The sequence below is a fragment of the Hyaena hyaena genome, unplaced genomic scaffold (genome assembly GCF_003009895.1).
Source record: "Hyaena hyaena isolate Hyena2069 unplaced genomic scaffold, ASM300989v1 scaffold_871, whole genome shotgun sequence".
Taxonomy (NCBI): domain Eukaryota; kingdom Metazoa; phylum Chordata; class Mammalia; order Carnivora; family Hyaenidae; genus Hyaena; species Hyaena hyaena.
The window spans coordinates 176715-194133 of NW_024081500.1; the positions used below are offsets into that span (position 1 = coordinate 176715).

The following is a 17419-nucleotide window of genomic DNA, read 5'->3' on the forward strand; positions in this document are numbered from 1 at the left end:
TGAGTCTGTAAGTGTTCAGGATTTGTAAGTTTCAATTGCAGTTGTGAGTACATGAGTGACCACGTATGTGTCTAATAGTATGTGAGTATATTTGAAGTTGGGTGTACATACACATGTGTGTTTGCAAATGTATATAAATGTGTAAATGATTAATGTTTGTGTGCAGTCTGAATTGCCCACCATTATAGCTCTGATTTGAAAATGGCTAGTAACTGCACAATGAACTTAAAATGTGGATTTGTTTGTAGGGAAAGCCACTGGATCTGTTTCAACTCCTACTTTGTGTTTCTTCTTACCAAAGGAATAAGTGCTCCTTATTGAAAATTCAGGGGAAAAAATGTATAGACTGTTGGAACACTTTGATCCTGTTGAATTAAGTACTTGAGGATGGGCTCATCCAACATTTATAGGTTGGTAGAAGCTCCTGGTTAAGCCATCTGATCCTACTGCTTTAGCCTATGATTCTTAGAAACTTCCCTCTTTCCTCTATCGTTATTGTTCAGTCTTTAATTCTTCTCAATGGAGTTAATAATGGTAAAACAGTTTTCCCACACACTTTTCATATTAATTGGCACTGAATTATTCAAATACGTCATATTATTAACTTTGTGTGGAATGAATTCTATAGTTGAGTTATTTACATCATTTTCTTCCTTTTGCTTGTATCTCTGCATATTCTTCTCAACTATTTTGTCTCAGTCTGTTTCTCTACTAATAACCTTAATTTGATAGTTTCGTTCAATGGTCTGAGGATTAGGAAAGTACCAGTTTCTGAATAGAGGAACTTCTCTGGGAAGGGAGGAACTCAGTAAGACACAGATCCTTTCCCACTAATCCCTCATGTGTCAGAACACAGTATTTCCTGCTATAAATAACAGGAGACACGGCTATCTACAGGGATCACAGAAAAAAACAAGCCTCCCACAAATACTCCAACAGTGTCCTACAGGGTTCTAACTAGAAAGTCATAATTGTTCATCATAATTAACAAATGAGAGAAAAGTTTCAGGAACAACTTCAGTTCCCAAACTTGTATTCCCAGTGCAGCTATAAATGAAATAATTGCAGTTGTGAGAGAGGTGACCTTCCAGAATCATAAACCTATGTCTCTGGGTCTGGCTGGCCCCTCTCACTGGCTGCCATTCCCTTCACATGGAGCCCCTCGGGCAGCAGGAAGGAGTTGGTGAGGATCTATTTCAGTCTAACAGGCAGTGTCTGTATCAAGAGTCTGGGTGAGTGATCATATCAGAAAAGAGCAACAGTCTGTGGATTACCTAATTCACTGTGAAAGCCATGCAGGAAAGTGCAATAATTCTGAGGTTTGAGCTGAGCTAGTAAAGAGGAGGTGGGGTCCTAGACCTTCACCAGTCCCTGATAGCTCTTAATTCAATGAAGTTAACCTTTGCTCAATGTGATTGCTGGTGTTCGGTGCAAGTAATAATATACACCGATTTTTAAGTCCTTAAGTAAAGAATTGTAAAACCAATCTCCTGTTCTACATGATAGGAACTGCAGACTAGATTTTCAGGGTTTCTAGATGTGCACCTTTCACAGCTCCATGGTTGCAGTGAAATGTATGAAGGATTTACAGGAATCATCTGATCCTGTGCAGGAAGTGTATCCAAATAGTAATGTCTTGAATTGAAAGGTTTCCTGTAACCTTGGATGTAGCATGCAATTATGGGAACGTAATTGAGTCTCCATGGAAAATATATTATCTGTTGATTACAGTGAAACTATACTCATTCTGAAAGTTAGAAAATGAACAGGTAAGGAACAGTTGACATAAAAACGATGATTTTCAGACAGCAGCTTTCAGGGTCATATCATGTTCTTTCCATGTGTTTAAAAACAAATCTACTATCAATACAAAAACCGAGTACTTTGAATCCTAAAGTGTGTAAGAATACATGCCTTATAGATGTGATTTTACAGTGATGTGTTTTAATATTTCACAAATCTTAGTTCATTGTTAATAGTTTTCCTTAACTCATGCACTAATAAGTAAATAGTGTATCACTGGAAATTAAGAATAACTTAGATCTGCCTTACACCAATTTATCATGCATCAGTGTTTTATGGGCCGAAATTTATGGGACTATTGTGATAATTCAACAATTCCAGTGGTTGCTTCCATTACACTTGTGTTCCTCACATAAAAGCACATGAGTCTTCACTTGTGGGGATGAGCACTGGGTGTTAATATGGAAACCAACTTGACAATAAACTACTTTAAAAAAAAAAGCACACAAGTCTTTCTGTTGCCATCGTATTACAAGCCCATCTTGCATCTACTACATATGACTACAGGTTCCTGCAGCATGCTACTGCCAGAGTGCATGCGTTCACTGAGGTATTTAAGGCTTACCCATAACTGATATTATCCTGTTGAATAAAGCTTTACAAATTAATTGAAACTTGTTGTAATGAAAATTATATAATACCCCCACGCTGAAATAAACCACAAGGTGTCAAACAAAAGTAACCATGGATCTGATTACTGGATGGACACAGCCGACTAGCTGTCTAGCAGACCATGGAGGCTCAGTGCACTCTCACTGCTTCCAGCCCAGCCGGTTCCCAGTCCCCACACAGCCTGAAGGATCAGATTTGGACAGATCCTGAACGCCTCTGTGTGTCTGTTCTCTTCATCTTTTAGTTACAGCCTTAGCAGTGCCGACCTCAAAGATTTGTGAAGTATGAAGAAGCTCTCACATCAGTGCCTTCACAGGAGTGCTTTTATATTATAAGGGCTCTTTACAGTTCTACATTCAGCACGTGGAAAGCAACTACAAAAAGAAAACCTTAAGTAGGTGTTTCCAGGGGGCAAGGAATGGAAAGTGGAACATATTGGATTTCGGCAGACATGATATATGTGGCACATGCCTCATACTCCCAGACAGGAAATTCTATCCCAGGAGGCAACTGTCAGTGACTGGGAACTGAGGCAATGGCCAACAGGGATCTGGCAATCGGTCTGATCTTCTTAATACAGACTATCGTTGGAATCCTGGGAAATTTCTCACTTCTCTGTCATTATATCATCCTTTCCTTCACTGAGTACAGGTGGAAGTCCACAGATTTCATTCATAAGCACCTGACTGTAGCCAACCTCTTAGCCCTGCTCTGTAAAGGAGTCCCCCAGACCATGGCAGCACTTGGGCAGAAACATTTCCTCAGTGACCTGGGATGCAAACTTCTTTTCTTTCTTCACAGAGTGGGGAGGGGGATGTCCATTGGTAGCATCTGCATCCTGAATGTGTACCAGGCCATCACGATCAGTCCCGGGAACTCCAGGTGGGCAGAGCTTAAAGTTAAAGCTCCCAAGTACATTTTCCCCTCTATTTTCCTGTGTTGGATTCTTCAAATGTTGGTAAATATCATTTTTCCTATGTACTTAACTAGCACACTGAACGATAAGAACATCACAGTAAAAAAGAATTTTGTATACTGTTCTTCGGTTCGACATGACAAAACTGGAGACTCACTGTAAGCAGTGTTGTTATCATTCCCTGACGTGTTATGTTTGGGGCTCATGCTCTGGGCCAGTGGCTCCATGGTTCTCCTTCTGTACAGGCACAAGAATCAGGTCCAACATATTAGAAGAACCAACGCTTCCTCTGGATCCTCCCCAGAGTCCAAAGCCACAAAAACCATCCTCCTGGTGAGCACCTTTGTCTATTTTTACACCCTCTCCTCTATCTTTCAAACTGCTTTGAGTATTTTTGATAATCCCAGCTCACTTCTCATGAGCATTGCTTCAAACTTGTCTGAGTGTTTCCCATCTGTCAGCCCCTTTCTGCTCATGGGCCACAACTCCAAGGTACACAAGATATCCAAGCTCTGCTTTGCTTGGATAAGGAAGTTAAAATCTCCTTGTCTTATGAAAAATTAGTAGTCTCTATGTACCTCTACGGTGCACAGTTGCCAATTCATTCATCCCCCTCACTGTCCAAAAATTTTTTGAGTTTTTCTCTTGTGAGAAAAAATCTTTTCTTCTTGTGAGAATGGCAAAAAAGACAAGTTGACCATCTTCTTAAAATAAATAATAATTCATACCAATTTTGATATGAGACATCATTATCTTGTAAATACTCATATAATTTAAGTTTTACTAATACTGTCAGTAAACCACTTCAGAATTTATGCAATAATACACACCAGGTCTTGAAACAATCTGGATATTACAGAGAAGTCTTCAAACTTGTGAATTTCAGTCAAAAGCAACATATTTCCAAGAAAAGAAACTGCCTTGACATTATAGGAAAAGGTATATGAACATGGCTTAGCAGGTGTCCTTGTCATTCCTCTGAGAAAGTAATGTCCTCACTGCATAAAGAATAGGCCTGGTCAGGCGTGGTGGAGGAAAAATCCATTCTTGGGCAGTATAGTCTCTGGGAGCCAGTTATAAGTTTTGTAGGTAATTCACACCCTTAGAGAGTGGTCCCTGATTCATTTGAAACATGATGTTATGAAGGGAGATGAGTGAGTTGATCATATTTTCATATAGAAATGGATGGGTTAAAGAGGACTGAGACCAAGGAAGGCACAAAATGCAAAATACCTTTCCGCTGATATTTAAAGACCTTCAAGTGACTGTTGACAACGTAAACAAAAATGTGTTCTGATCTGGAGAAAGCAGACTTTTCTCTAGTATATTAAGATGACGTGACCACATGGGCAAGAACAGGGTTTGGATATATAGGCTCCGTTCTTCTTCAGGGCAAACACAGCCCTTGGGATCATTTACACAGGTCTTCAGCTCGGAATTTAAATCTCCAAGCTCAGCACTTTCGCTTCTTTAAACAACATTAAGAGAAACCAGCCAATGTTATCCTGTTTGTTAGCTCTCCAAAAATCGGTGCAAATATAAACACACACTCAATCATATCTCTACTTCTTCAAGTGGCTGATTACGAGTCTCCAGGGCAGATTTTCTGTAATGGGTTATCAGGGCACTCTTTGGCAATTTTAAATCTATTCAGATTAGAAAGCCAATTCCAGACACCAATGAACCAATTCAGAAAATCCTTCCTTAAATCTTGTTGCTATAGACTCACTCTCAGTAAGACTAGAACAATAAATTGTTTGATATTCTCTCAGGGAATCCTATAACGGCAATGCCAGGGGATGACCCATAGCAATATGCAACCATAAAATCCCAAACAACATAAGAAACATTAAAAGTCAAATACAAAACACTTAATCGTCTATGAATCCTCTTCATATAAAATACAAAACAGGAAAAGCATTCTATGAAGCTAGAGGTTCAGCAGTGTTTCCCTTATGAGTGGTGATGGAGAGGAATAGCAAATGGGGGCTTCGGGGATCTGATGATATTCTGAGCATTGATATCTGCGCTGTGTACAGAAATGTGCTTGGTGTGCATACTGTCACTGATGTGTGTACTGTATTACTCTAATGTATCTGTATTTGTAAAATTTTAAATACATATCACCAATAAAATCACGGGCTATTCTGAATAGATTTGTGCATAATGTTTTTACATTGTAAAGAGGGAGTTTAAATGTAGACTAAAATGACTGTGATTAGTTTTTCAAATAAGCTGAAACTTCTAGGTTGAAACCTAACATGTACAAAGTGTACACTTCACAAAAAAGGGATCAGATGTATACTTGCTTTTGTTTTTTCAAAATAGTTTACTGTAGAGTTTGTTTCCATATAACACCCAGTGCTTATCCCCACAAAAGCCCTCCTCCATGCCCATCAACCCTCTTCCCCTCTCCACCACCTCCATCAGTCCTCAGTTTGTTCAGCATTCAAAGTCTCTCATGGTTTGCCTCTCTCCCCCTCTCCCACCATATCCCTCCTTCTTCTCCCCCGCGGTCCTCTGTTAAGTTCCTCCTAATCCGCCTATACATGCAAACATATGGTATCTGTCCTTCTCTGCCTGACTTCTTTCGCTCAGCATAACACCCTCAAGTTCCATCCATGTTGCTACACATGGCCAGATTTCATTCTTTCTCATTGCCATGGAGTATTCCATCATATAGATAAACCACATCTTCCTTTTTTTTATGGAAAAATTATTTGGCTTTATTTTTTTTAATACAAATAGTTTATTGTTAAGTCGGTTTCCATATAACACCCAGTGCTCATCCCCACAAGTGCCCTCCTCCATGCCTATCTCCCCCCCTTCCCCCACACACTCATCAGTCCTCAGTTTATTCTCAGCATTCAAGAGTCTCTCATGTTTTGCCTCTCTCCCTCTCCCCCACTACCTCCCCCCTTCTTCTCCCCCAAGGTCTTCCATTAAGTTCCTCCTAATCCTCCTAAATGTGCAAACATATGATATTTGTCCTCTGCCTGACTTATTTCACTCAAGGTCCTCAAGGTCCATCCATGTTGCTACACACGGCCAGATTTCATTCTTTCTCGGCCATGTAGTATTCTATCCTATAAATAAACCACAACTTCTTGATCCATTCGTCCGTTGATGGACACTTAGGCTCTTTCCAAGTCGTGGCTATTGTTGAGAGTGTTGCTATGAACATTGAGGTATACGTGCTCCTGTGCATCAGCATTCCTATATCCCTTGGGTAAATTCCTAGCAGTGCTATTGCTGGGTCATAGGGGAGTTCTATTGTTAATTTTTTGAGGAAGCTCCACACTGTTTTCCAGAGGGGCTGCACCAGTGTACATTCCCACCAACAGTGTAGGAGAGTGCACATTTCTCTACATCTTTGCCAGCATCTATAGTCTCTTAATTTGTTCATTTTAGCCACTCTGACTGGCATGAGGTGGTATCTCTATGTGGTTTTGATTTGTATTTTTACACTTGCATTTAAAAGATTTTTCTAGATCTACAGGCTTTGAATTAGAAGGTAAGAATTAGACAGTAATAAGGAGCGCGCCTCTGTGATCCTGGCTCAACTGGATCCCTAGAGGGGAGGCGAAGGGCTTAAAACTGGGAGATTTGCCCGCGAGTTCGTGTTTTGGATGACAAGACACAGAGGGACCTGGTTTCCCCTCTCGCAGACCCGAGGCACCCCCCCAGGTGAAACCCCGTCCTTGCTCGCCAGCTCAACCTGGAGGAAACGGGAGCAGCGGTTTCTGGCTCAATCCCCAGGGCTAGGCAAGAGGCTTGGAATTGCCCGGAGGGGATCTCCTGCAAGGTTGTGTCTACGGCAATTTCAGTGGGGCGCGCGGACTGGGATTTGGAAACGAGGCCTGGCCTGGGTTAAACAGCACGACCCACCTTGGCTGCGCCCACGGCCCGGGGAGTTTACACATCCAAAAATGGGAGGTGCAGTGCTTGGATCAAGAAGGGACTGGAGCGCTGCCACTCTTCTCCCCACAACCGCCAAGGCAGAACTCCTGCCTGACGCATTGGATCGAACCACACCCATCCCTGCTAGAGAGCTGCCCTCCTCTTTTTTTTTCCTTATTTCCGAGCACTGACATGATTAACTGTGGTCACTGGCTTGCTTAAACAGTCACATTTAGTCCATTCTGTGGATGTAAATTCTACACCTACCGACATCTTCATCTCTTTCTCTCAGGAGTAATCAGACTATATAGTTTCTCTGTTTAACACCAGCGTCTTTCTCTCACCTCTCCAACCATATTCCACCTTTTAGCTCTTTGAAGAAAGCTTCTTGTCCCTTCTGTCTGTTCATTCTATTTCCAATTTTTCCTCATCCCCGCCCTGTCATCTCTCTCTTTCTCTATGCTATTCAACCAGCACTGCATACACCCGGCTATTTAATTGTAGCTGGGAAATCTGGTTATATGCTTTAAACCATTCTTTGTCTATAGGTTTTCTTCTTTTTTCCTTTTCTTTTCGACTTTTTTATGTATTTTTATTTTCTATTATTCGCCTTCCCTCCTCCGTCTTTTCTCTTTACTTTTTCATTTTCCCTCTCAGTTTGCATGTTTGTTCGATTGTCTGTGCGTTTGTGTGCCTCTATTCACTGTGTGTCTGTCTGTCTGTTTTCTTCTCCAGGGCTACCTCAAGAAACAAGCTAAAGTACACATGGTGGAGAGTCCCAAATATCACTGTGAGTAGGAAAATAAAATAACCAAGGTCTCAACAAGAGAGACCAAGAGATACCATTCAAAGAACACTTTCTGGGGGTGCCTGGGTGACTTAGTCGGTTGAGCGTCCGACTTACGCTTAGGTCATGATCTTGCGGTTCATGGGTTCGAGCCCCACGTCGGGCTCTGTGCTGACTGCCAGCTCAGAGCCTGGAGCCTGTTTCAGAGTCTGTAACTCCCTCTCTCTCTGACCCTCCCCTGATCACGCTGTCTCTCTCTCTCTCTCTCTCTCCTAGAAATAAATAAAACATTAGGAAAAAAAAAAAAAAAGAGAACACTTTCTGAAAGGATAGGCCCTGGACAGTCAAAGAGTTTTCTTGGGTACAGCAGGGCTCACAGTTGCAGAGAGCATAACAAGTCTTTAAAACTAACAAGAGATAAAAAGCTAACCAAAATGACGAAACGAAAGAGCTCTCCTCCAAAGAAATTCCAGGAAGAATTGACAGCTAAAGAACTGGTCAAAACAGATATAAGCAGCATAACTGAACAAGATGTTAGAACGATAATCATAAAATTAATCGCTGGGCTGGAAAAAAGCATGGAGGACATCAAAGAAACTATGGCTACAAACAACACAGAGCATAAAAATAGGCATGATGAATTAAAAACTGCAATAAATGAGATACATAAAAAATTGTAGGCGTCCAATGCACGGATTGAAGAGGCAGAAAGGAGAATAGTGATTTAGAAGATACCATTATAGAAAAAGAAGAAACTGACCAAAAAAAAAAGAGACAAACTAATCCAGGAAGATGAAACAAGTTTCGAGAGCTCAGTGATACGGTCAAACGCAACAATATCCGTATCATAGGAATCCCAGAAGAGGAAGAGAGAGGGAAAGGTGCTGAAGGAGTCCTGGAACAAATGATAGCAGAGAACTTCCCCGACCTGGGGAAGGAAGTAAACGTTGAAATACAAGAAGCACAGAGAACTCCCCTCAGACGTAATTTGAATCGATCTTCTGCACAGCATATCATACTAAAAATGGCAAAATACAAGGACAAAGAGAGAATTTTGAAAGCAGCTAGGGAGAAAAGGGCCCTAAACATATAAAGGGAAACCTATCAGAATGGTGACAGACCTATCTACTGAAACTTGGCAGGTCAGAAAGGAATGGCAGGAGACCTTCAATGTGATGAAAAGAAAAAATCTGCAGCCAAGAATCCTCTATCCAGCAGGCCTGTCATTCAAAATAGAAGGAGAGATAAAAGTCTTTCCAAATAATAGAAATTGAAAGAATTTGTCACCACTAAGCCAGCCCCAGAAGAAATCCTGAGGGGGATGCTCTGAGGGAAGTGTTACAAGGAACAAAGATACCAGAGACACCACCACAAGCATGAATCCCACAAAGGACACAACGACTCTACACCCACATATTTCAATAATAATACTGAATGTAAATGTGGTGAGTGCTCCAATCAAAAGACACAGGGTAGCAGAATGGATAAAAAAAAAACCCAAAATATATCTATTTGCTGTCTACAAGAAACTCATTTTAGACTGGAAGATACCTTCAAATTAATGGTAAGGTGATGGAGAAATATATATCATGCTACTGGAAAACAAAAGAAAGCCGAAGTAGTTATACTTATATCACACAAACTGGACTTTAAATTAAAGACAATAAGAAGAGATGAAGAAGGGCATTTTATAATAATTACAGGGTCTATCCATCAGGAAGAACTAACAATCATAAATGTCTATGCACCGAATATGGATGCACCTAAATGTTTAAAACAGTTAAACACAAACAGAAACAATCTTATAGATAGCAATGTGCTAATAGCAGGGGACTTTAATACTCCGCTTATAGCAATGGATAGGCCAACCAGACAAAATCACTAAAGAAATAATGGACTTGAAAGACACATTGGACCAGATTGATCTGACAGATATATTTAGAACTCTACATCCTGAGGCCAGGGTATTCACTTACTTCTCAAGTGCGGATGGCACATTCTCCAAGATAGCTCACATATTGGGACATAAAGCAGCGCTCAATAAATATAAAAGAATTGAGATCATACCATGCACAGTTTCAGATCATAATGCTTTGAAACTTGACATCAATCACAGGAAGAAGTCTGGAAAACCTCCAAAAACATGGAGGATAAAGAACACCCTACTAAAGAATGAATGGGCCAATCAGACAATTAGAGAAGAAATTTAAACATAAATGGAAACAAATAAAATGAAAACACAACAATCCAAAATCTATGGGATGCGGTAAAGGCAGTCCTAAGAAGAAAATGCATTGCACTCCAGGACTATTTTGAGAAATTAGAAAAAGTGCAAGTGCAATATCTAACAGCCCACCTAAAGGAAGTAGAGACAGAACAACGAGAATGCCTTAAAACCAGTAAAAGAAGAGAAATAGTAAAAATCAGAGCAGAAATAACAATATAGAAATCAAAGAAACAGTTGAACAGATCAATGAAACCAAGAGTTGGTATTTTGAAAAAATAAAAAAAATTGACAAACCTATAACCAGGCTTCACAAAAAGAAAAGAGAGAGCACTCAAATAGACAAAATCATGAATGAAAATGGACTTATTACAACCAACCCCTCAGAAATACAAGCAATTATCAGGGAATACTATGAAAAATTATATGCCCACAAACTGGACAACTTAGAAGAAATGGACAAATTCCTAAACACACAATACCAAAATTCACAGAGGAAGAGATAGAAAATCTGAACAGATCCATAACTAGTGATGAAATCCAATCAGTTATCAAAAAATTTCCAACAAATAAGAGCCCTGGGCCAGATGGCTCCCCTGGGGGAATTCTACCAGACATTTTTAAAAACAGAATTAATGCAGATTCTTTAAGGTATTCTAAAAATTGGAAATCGAAGGAAAACTTCCAGACTCATTTTATGAAGCCAGCATCATTTTGATTCCCAAGCCAGACAGAGACCAGCATAAACAGAGAACTACAGAAAATATCCTTGATGAATACGGATGCAAAAATCCTCAACAAGATACTTGCAAATCGAATCCAACAGCACATAAAAAAATTATCTACCATGATCAAGTGGGATTCACTTGTGGGTTACAGGGCTGGCTCAGTATTCGCAAATCGATCAGTGTGATACATCACATTAATCAGTTGCATTTTTATACACCAATAATGAAGCAACAGAAAGAGACATCAAGAAACTGATCCCATTCACAATTGCACAAAAACCCATAAAATACCTAGGAATAAACCTTACAAAATATATAGGGGATCTGTATGATGAAAACTATAGAAAACTTATGAAGGAAATTAAAGAAGACACAAAGAAATGGAAAAAGATCCCATGCTCACGGGTTGGAAGAATAAATATAGTTAAAATGTCAATACTACCCAAAGCAATCTACACATTCAATGCAATACCAATCAATATTGCACCTGCATTCTTCTCAAAACTAAAACAAACTATCCTCAAATTTGTATGGAACCACAAAAGACCCCAAATAGCAAAAGGAATATTGAAGAAGAAAACCAAAACAGGAGGCATCACCATCCCAGACTTTAGCCTCTACTACAAAGCTGTAATCATCAAGACAGTATGGTATTGGCACAAAAACAGACACATAGAACAGTGGAGAAGAATAGAGAACTCAGAATTGGACCCACAAATGAATGGCCAACTAATCTTTGACAAAGTGGGAAGGAGTATCCAATGGAAAAAAGACAGCCTCTTTAACAGATGGTGCTGGGAGAACTGGACAGCAACATGCAAAAGAATGAAACTAGATCATTTTCTCACACCATACACAAAAATAAACTCAAAATGGATGAAGGACCTGAATGGGAGACAGAAAACCATCAAAACCCTAGATGCGAAAGCAGGAAAAAAACCTCCTTGACCTCAACCATGAGCTAGTTTTGACTCCTTACCTGAGGTTAGAAACTATCCCTGATGCTTGTGATTGACTACATATCGAGTATTAATGAATGGGTGTCAAACATTGACCTCCAGCCTGTCCTCTTCCCAAACCACCTTCCCAGTTCCCTGACTCCTCTGCTCCACCACATGACTCTCTCCCACCGTGGTCGTCACTTCCCCACCACAGAAGACCTAGTCACCTGCTTAACCTCCACACATCCTCACTTGGACTCAGCCCTATGAGACTTCTGCATCCAATACCAACTTCCATCCCATCACCTTTTTGACATCTGTTTCTATGTGTCCACTATTCCTGGGACTCCAAGGCAACTTGCCTCACCTTCCATCTTCCCTGCAAAACGTGGACCCTTCTTTGTCTCACTAATATACCACTCCCAATTCCAGGATCTCACCCATTTCCTGGGTCCTCGACAGCCATCCCATGTGGTGTCCCAACCTGAACTCCTGTGTGAACCCAATCCACACCAAGGTGAATTTCCCCAACCCTATCACCGCTGACCCTTTCTCTTGGCTTCCGGGCTCCCTCCCTGACCCCTACCCTCCCTGTATCCCTCACTGCCCTGTCCTTCTTTTGTCTCATTCAAGGTCTCCTCCGAGGTACCTCTCCGATTCAACCATTTACTATCTGGCTTGGACCACACAGTCTTCTTTCAAAGTTTACTTGCCCCACACTTATTCTTCTTCATTCTCTCCCACCATGAATTTAGCCCCTCCAAGACCTTGTCTCCAGCGAGTTCAACCACTCATAGGCTATTAATATCTTCCGCACTAAGTACTTATCCCCTTTATCACCTTCATTCCGGTGAACCATGCATCATTTTCTGCAGAACCCAATATGCCTAATACCCTTCACTTCTCTGTACACTTTGTCTCCTTGTGCTCTCAAATGTGACAATGTCCCTGCAACACTGAGCACATGTTTAGATTTATCCTTCTGCCTTCTTTCTTCTCCTGCAGTCTCTTCTCCCTTCACCACAGGACCTCTGCACCGCCATCCAGTCCCCATGCCCTTCTTTCCCTGAACCCCCTCTCTCGCCTGCCTTGTCACATACCCCAACTGTGCCTTTAAAATCCTAATTAGGGTGATAGTGCTCAAAGCAATTTTTAAGGTTGTATGTTGTAAATATTTTCGTTGTGAGTTGTACCACGCTTGGAAGGATTAGAAATGGTAAAAGGGACCCCATTTCTGGCATCCTGAGGTCCAGAGATAGATAGCTTCTTCTATATATGGACATGTCAAAAAGAGACCCATACCTGTGATGAAAGTATATGTTGATTTTATTAAAGTTACCGTGAACTGTGAGTTTGTGTAAAAGTGTGGTGAATGTTACTGTCGATGAGGGTGAGTTTGTATGTGTTCAGTTTGTGCCTGAGTGTACTGAAGCTTCAACAGCAATGGTGGGAGTACATGAGTGATCGTGGATGTGTCTAATGTATGAGAGTGGGTGTGTACATACATGAGTGTTTGTGTCTGCATGTGTGTAAAGGATTCATGTGTGTGTGCAGCCTGAGTTACTCACCATCATGGCTCTGACTTGAAAATGGCTAGGAATTGCACAGTGAACCTGTATCAAACGTGGACTTGTTTCTAAGGAAAACAAGGGATCAGTTTCAACTCCTAATTTGTGTATCTTCTTACCAAATCAGTAAGTGCTCCTTACTGAAAATTCAGCATTAAAATTAAATAAAATAAGATATAATAAAATGTGCAGAGGACTGTTGTAACCCCTTGAATTAAGTAGCTGAGGATTGGGTCATCCAATATTTAAAGCTGTGGTAGAATCTGCTGGTTGTGCCATCGGATCCTGCTGCTTTAATCACTCGTAGTCTCTTTTAGAAACTTCTCTCTATAGGCAAACCACGAGAGACTCTTGAATGCTGACAAAAACTGAGGACTGATGGATGTGGGGGGGAGGGGGGGATGGGCATAGAGGAGAACACTTATGGGGATGAGCACTGAGTGTTATGTGGAAACTAATTTGACAATAAACTATTTGTAAAATAAATAAATAAATAAATAAATAAATAAATTTAAAAAAAAAAAAAAAAAGATGGGGCGCCTGGGTGGCTTAGTCGGTTAAGCGTCCGACTTTCGCTTAGGTCATGATCTCGCGGTTCGTGGGTTCGAGCCCCGCGTCGGGCTCTGTGCTGACTACCAGCTCAGAGCCTGGAGCCTATTTCAGAGTCTGTATCTCCCTCTCTCTCTGACCCTCCCCTGCTCATGCTGTCTCTCTCTCTCCTAGAAATAAATAAAAATATTTAAAAAAAAAACAAAAAAACTTCTCTTTATATGAACATTGTTCACCCATAGCAATGGTGGTCCATAATGGTCAAGCATACCTTCCTACTTTATTTTCATATTACTTAGCACTGGGTTATTTAAAGGAGTCCAAATTAATCAACTTTGACTTGTGAAATGATGTCTATAGTGAGGTATTTACATCATGCTCTTCTTTTGCCTTATATTTACCCCTATGAATCCCAGGTATCTTGTCTCATTCTGTTTCTCTACTAATAACCTTAAATGATGGTTCCATTCAGGGTTCTGAAGATTAGGAAAGTCATTAATTTCTGGGTTGAGCAACTTCTCTGGGAAGTAGGAAACCCAGTGGGACACAGATCCTTCCCCACCGATCCCTCATATGTCAGAACACAGTATTTTCTGCTCTCCTTAATAGGAGAACCCATCTTCCTACAGGGATCAAGGGGGAACACCGAGCCTTCCACAAACACTCCAATGGTGTCCTATGAGATTCTAAGTAGAAACTCATAATTGTTTTTCATAATTAACAACTAAGTGGAAAAGTTTCAGACACATCTTGAACTCCTAGCCGGTACTCCCAGTGTGGCTACAAATGAAATAATTGCACTTGTGAGAGAGGTGACCTCACAGAATCACAAACCCATATCTCAGCGTCTGGCTGCCCCCCTCCCACACACAGACCAGCTGCCATGCCCTTCACACTGAGCGTCTCCCGGCAGCAGGAAGGGGTTGGTGAGGATTTCTATTTCAGTCTGACAGGCAGTGTCTGTATACAAACATACCTTCCTACTTTATTTTCATATTACTTAGCACTGGGTTATTTTAAGGAGTCCAAATTAATCAACTTTGACTTGTGAAATGACGTCGGAATGAGAATCTGGGTGAACAACCATATCAGAGAAGGGCAATCTTGTGTGTATTACAGAATTCCTTGTGAAAGTCATGCAGGAATGTCGAAAGATTCAGGAAGCTTGAGCCGAGCTCCTAAAGAGAGATGGGGTCCAAGACCTTCACCAACCCCTGATGGCTCCTAATGCAATAAAGGTAATCTTCACTCATACTGATGGCCAGTGTGCAGTGCAAGTAATAATACACACTGATTTTTAAGTCCTTAAGGAGTGAGTTTAACATTGATCTGCTGTGCAGCCTACATCATAGAAATCGTAGAATGAATTTTCAGGATGAATATATACGTGCGCCTCAATGCCTGTAGTACAAAGTATGAGGAATGTACAGGAACCCTGTGATCTTGTGCAGAGAGTGTATCCAAAGGGTAATGGCTTGATTTACAGTATTCTCTAAATCTGGATGTACCATGGAATTACGGGGACAGTAATTAAGTCTTAAATAAAAACATCCATATCTGTGGATTAGAGTCTATCTATGTTCATTCTGGGCAACAGGTAAGGAACAGCTCACATAAAAATTATAAGTTCCAGGTGACACCTGTCAAGTTCATGTTCTTTCATGTTCTTACCACCCATTTATTATTATTTTCTTAGCAATACAAAAACCTAGGACTTTGGTTTCTAACGTGTGTAAGAATACTTGTCTCATAGAGCCATTTTTCACTACTGTCTTTCATATTAATATTGCGCAGAAATCTTAGTTCATTGATAAATGTTTTCCTTAACTCAGGAATAAATAACTAGATAATTGCATCACCTGAAATTAATAATAATTTAATTTCTTCCTTTCACTATTTTATATTGCATTAGTGTTAAATGTCCAAAGTTTATGGAATGATGTGTGATAATTCAAGAATTCTTGTGATTGCTACTATGACACTTGTGTTCCTCACATAAAAGTCAATGACCCTTTCTGATGCCATGCTAATAATTACCTCCTCTTGCATCCACTACACATTACTTTTCATGGGATAGAGTCCAGCAGTATATTATCAGAGTGCATGCACATTTACTAAGATATTTAAGGCTTACTCATAGTTCATATCATCCTGTTAAACAAAGCTTTACAAATTAATGGGAACTTGTAACGAAAATTGTACAATACCACCACTCTAAAATCAAACACAAGGTGTCATATCAAAAGTAACCATGGATCTGATGTCTGATTGGACACAGCTGACTAGCTGTCTAGCAGACCATGGAGGCTCACTGCACTCTCACTGTTTCCAGCCCAGCCGGTTCCCAGTCCCCACACAGCCTGAAGGAGCAGATGTGGACAAGTACTTAATCTCCAGTGTGTCTGTTGTCTTCATCTTTTAACCACAGCCACAGTAGTGCTGACCTCATAGATTTGTGAAGCATGAAGAAGTCCTCATGTGAGTGTCTTCACAGGATTGATTGTACATTATAAGGGCTCTTTAAATTTCTTCATTCAGTCCTCGGAAGCTCCTCTGAAAAGAAGACCTTAAGTAGGCATTTCCAAGGGGCAAGGAATGAAAAGCAGATAATGGATTTCAGCTGCGGTGATATAGATGGCTCAGACCTCGTATTCTCATGCAGGAAGTTCTAGCCTAGAAGGAAACTGTCAGTGACTGGGAACTGAGACAATGGCCAACAGGGATCTGGCAGTCGGTCTGATCTTGTTAACACAGACTATCATTGGAATCCTGGGAAATTTCTCACTTCTCTGTCATTATACCATCCTTTCCTTCACTGAGTACAGGTGGAAGTCCACAGATTTCATTCATAAGCACCTGACTGTAGCCAACCTCTTAGCCCTGCTCTGTAAAGGAGTCCCCCAGACCATGGCAGCATTTGGGCGGAAACACTTCCTCAGTGACCTGGGATGCAAACTTCTTCTCTTTCTTCACAGAGTGGGGAGGGGGGTATCCATTAGTAGCATCTGCATCTTGAGCGTGTACCAGGCCATCACCATCAGCCCCGGGAACTCCAGGTGGGCAGAGCTTAAAGTTAAAGCTCCTGAGTACATTTTCCCCTCTATTTTCCTGTGTTGGATTCTTCAAATGTTGGTAAATATCATTTTTCCTATGTACTTAACTAGCACACTGAACGATAAGAACATCACAGTAAAAAAGAATTTTGTATACTGTTCTTCGGTTCGACATGACAAAACTGGAGACTCACTGTATGCAGTGTTGTTATCATTCCCTGATGTGTTATGTTTGGGGCTCATGCTCTGGACCAGTGGCTTCATGGTTCTCCTTCTGTACAGGCACAAGCAGCGGGTCCAACATATTAGAAGAGCCACTGCCTCTTCTGGATCCTCCC

General features: G+C 40.8%; 2 protein-coding genes across 2 annotated transcripts; both read left to right on the plus strand.

Annotated features, from left to right (window-relative positions):
- The first annotated feature begins 2950 nt into the window (after positions 1–2950).
- Positions 2951–3895, plus strand: LOC120222369 (vomeronasal type-1 receptor 4-like). The gene is given in 1 exon segment (XM_039220169.1): positions 2951–3895. A coding segment is annotated over 1 exon segment (945 nt).
- A 12842-nt stretch (positions 3896–16737) lies between these two features.
- On the plus strand, positions 16738–17418 carry LOC120222346 (vomeronasal type-1 receptor 4-like; the record flags this gene model as incomplete). The annotated part of the gene is made up of 1 exon (XM_039220149.1): positions 16738–17418. A coding segment is annotated over exon 1 (681 nt), but the record flags the coding sequence as incomplete, so codon positions are not given.
- Position 17419: the final 1 nt, after the last annotated feature.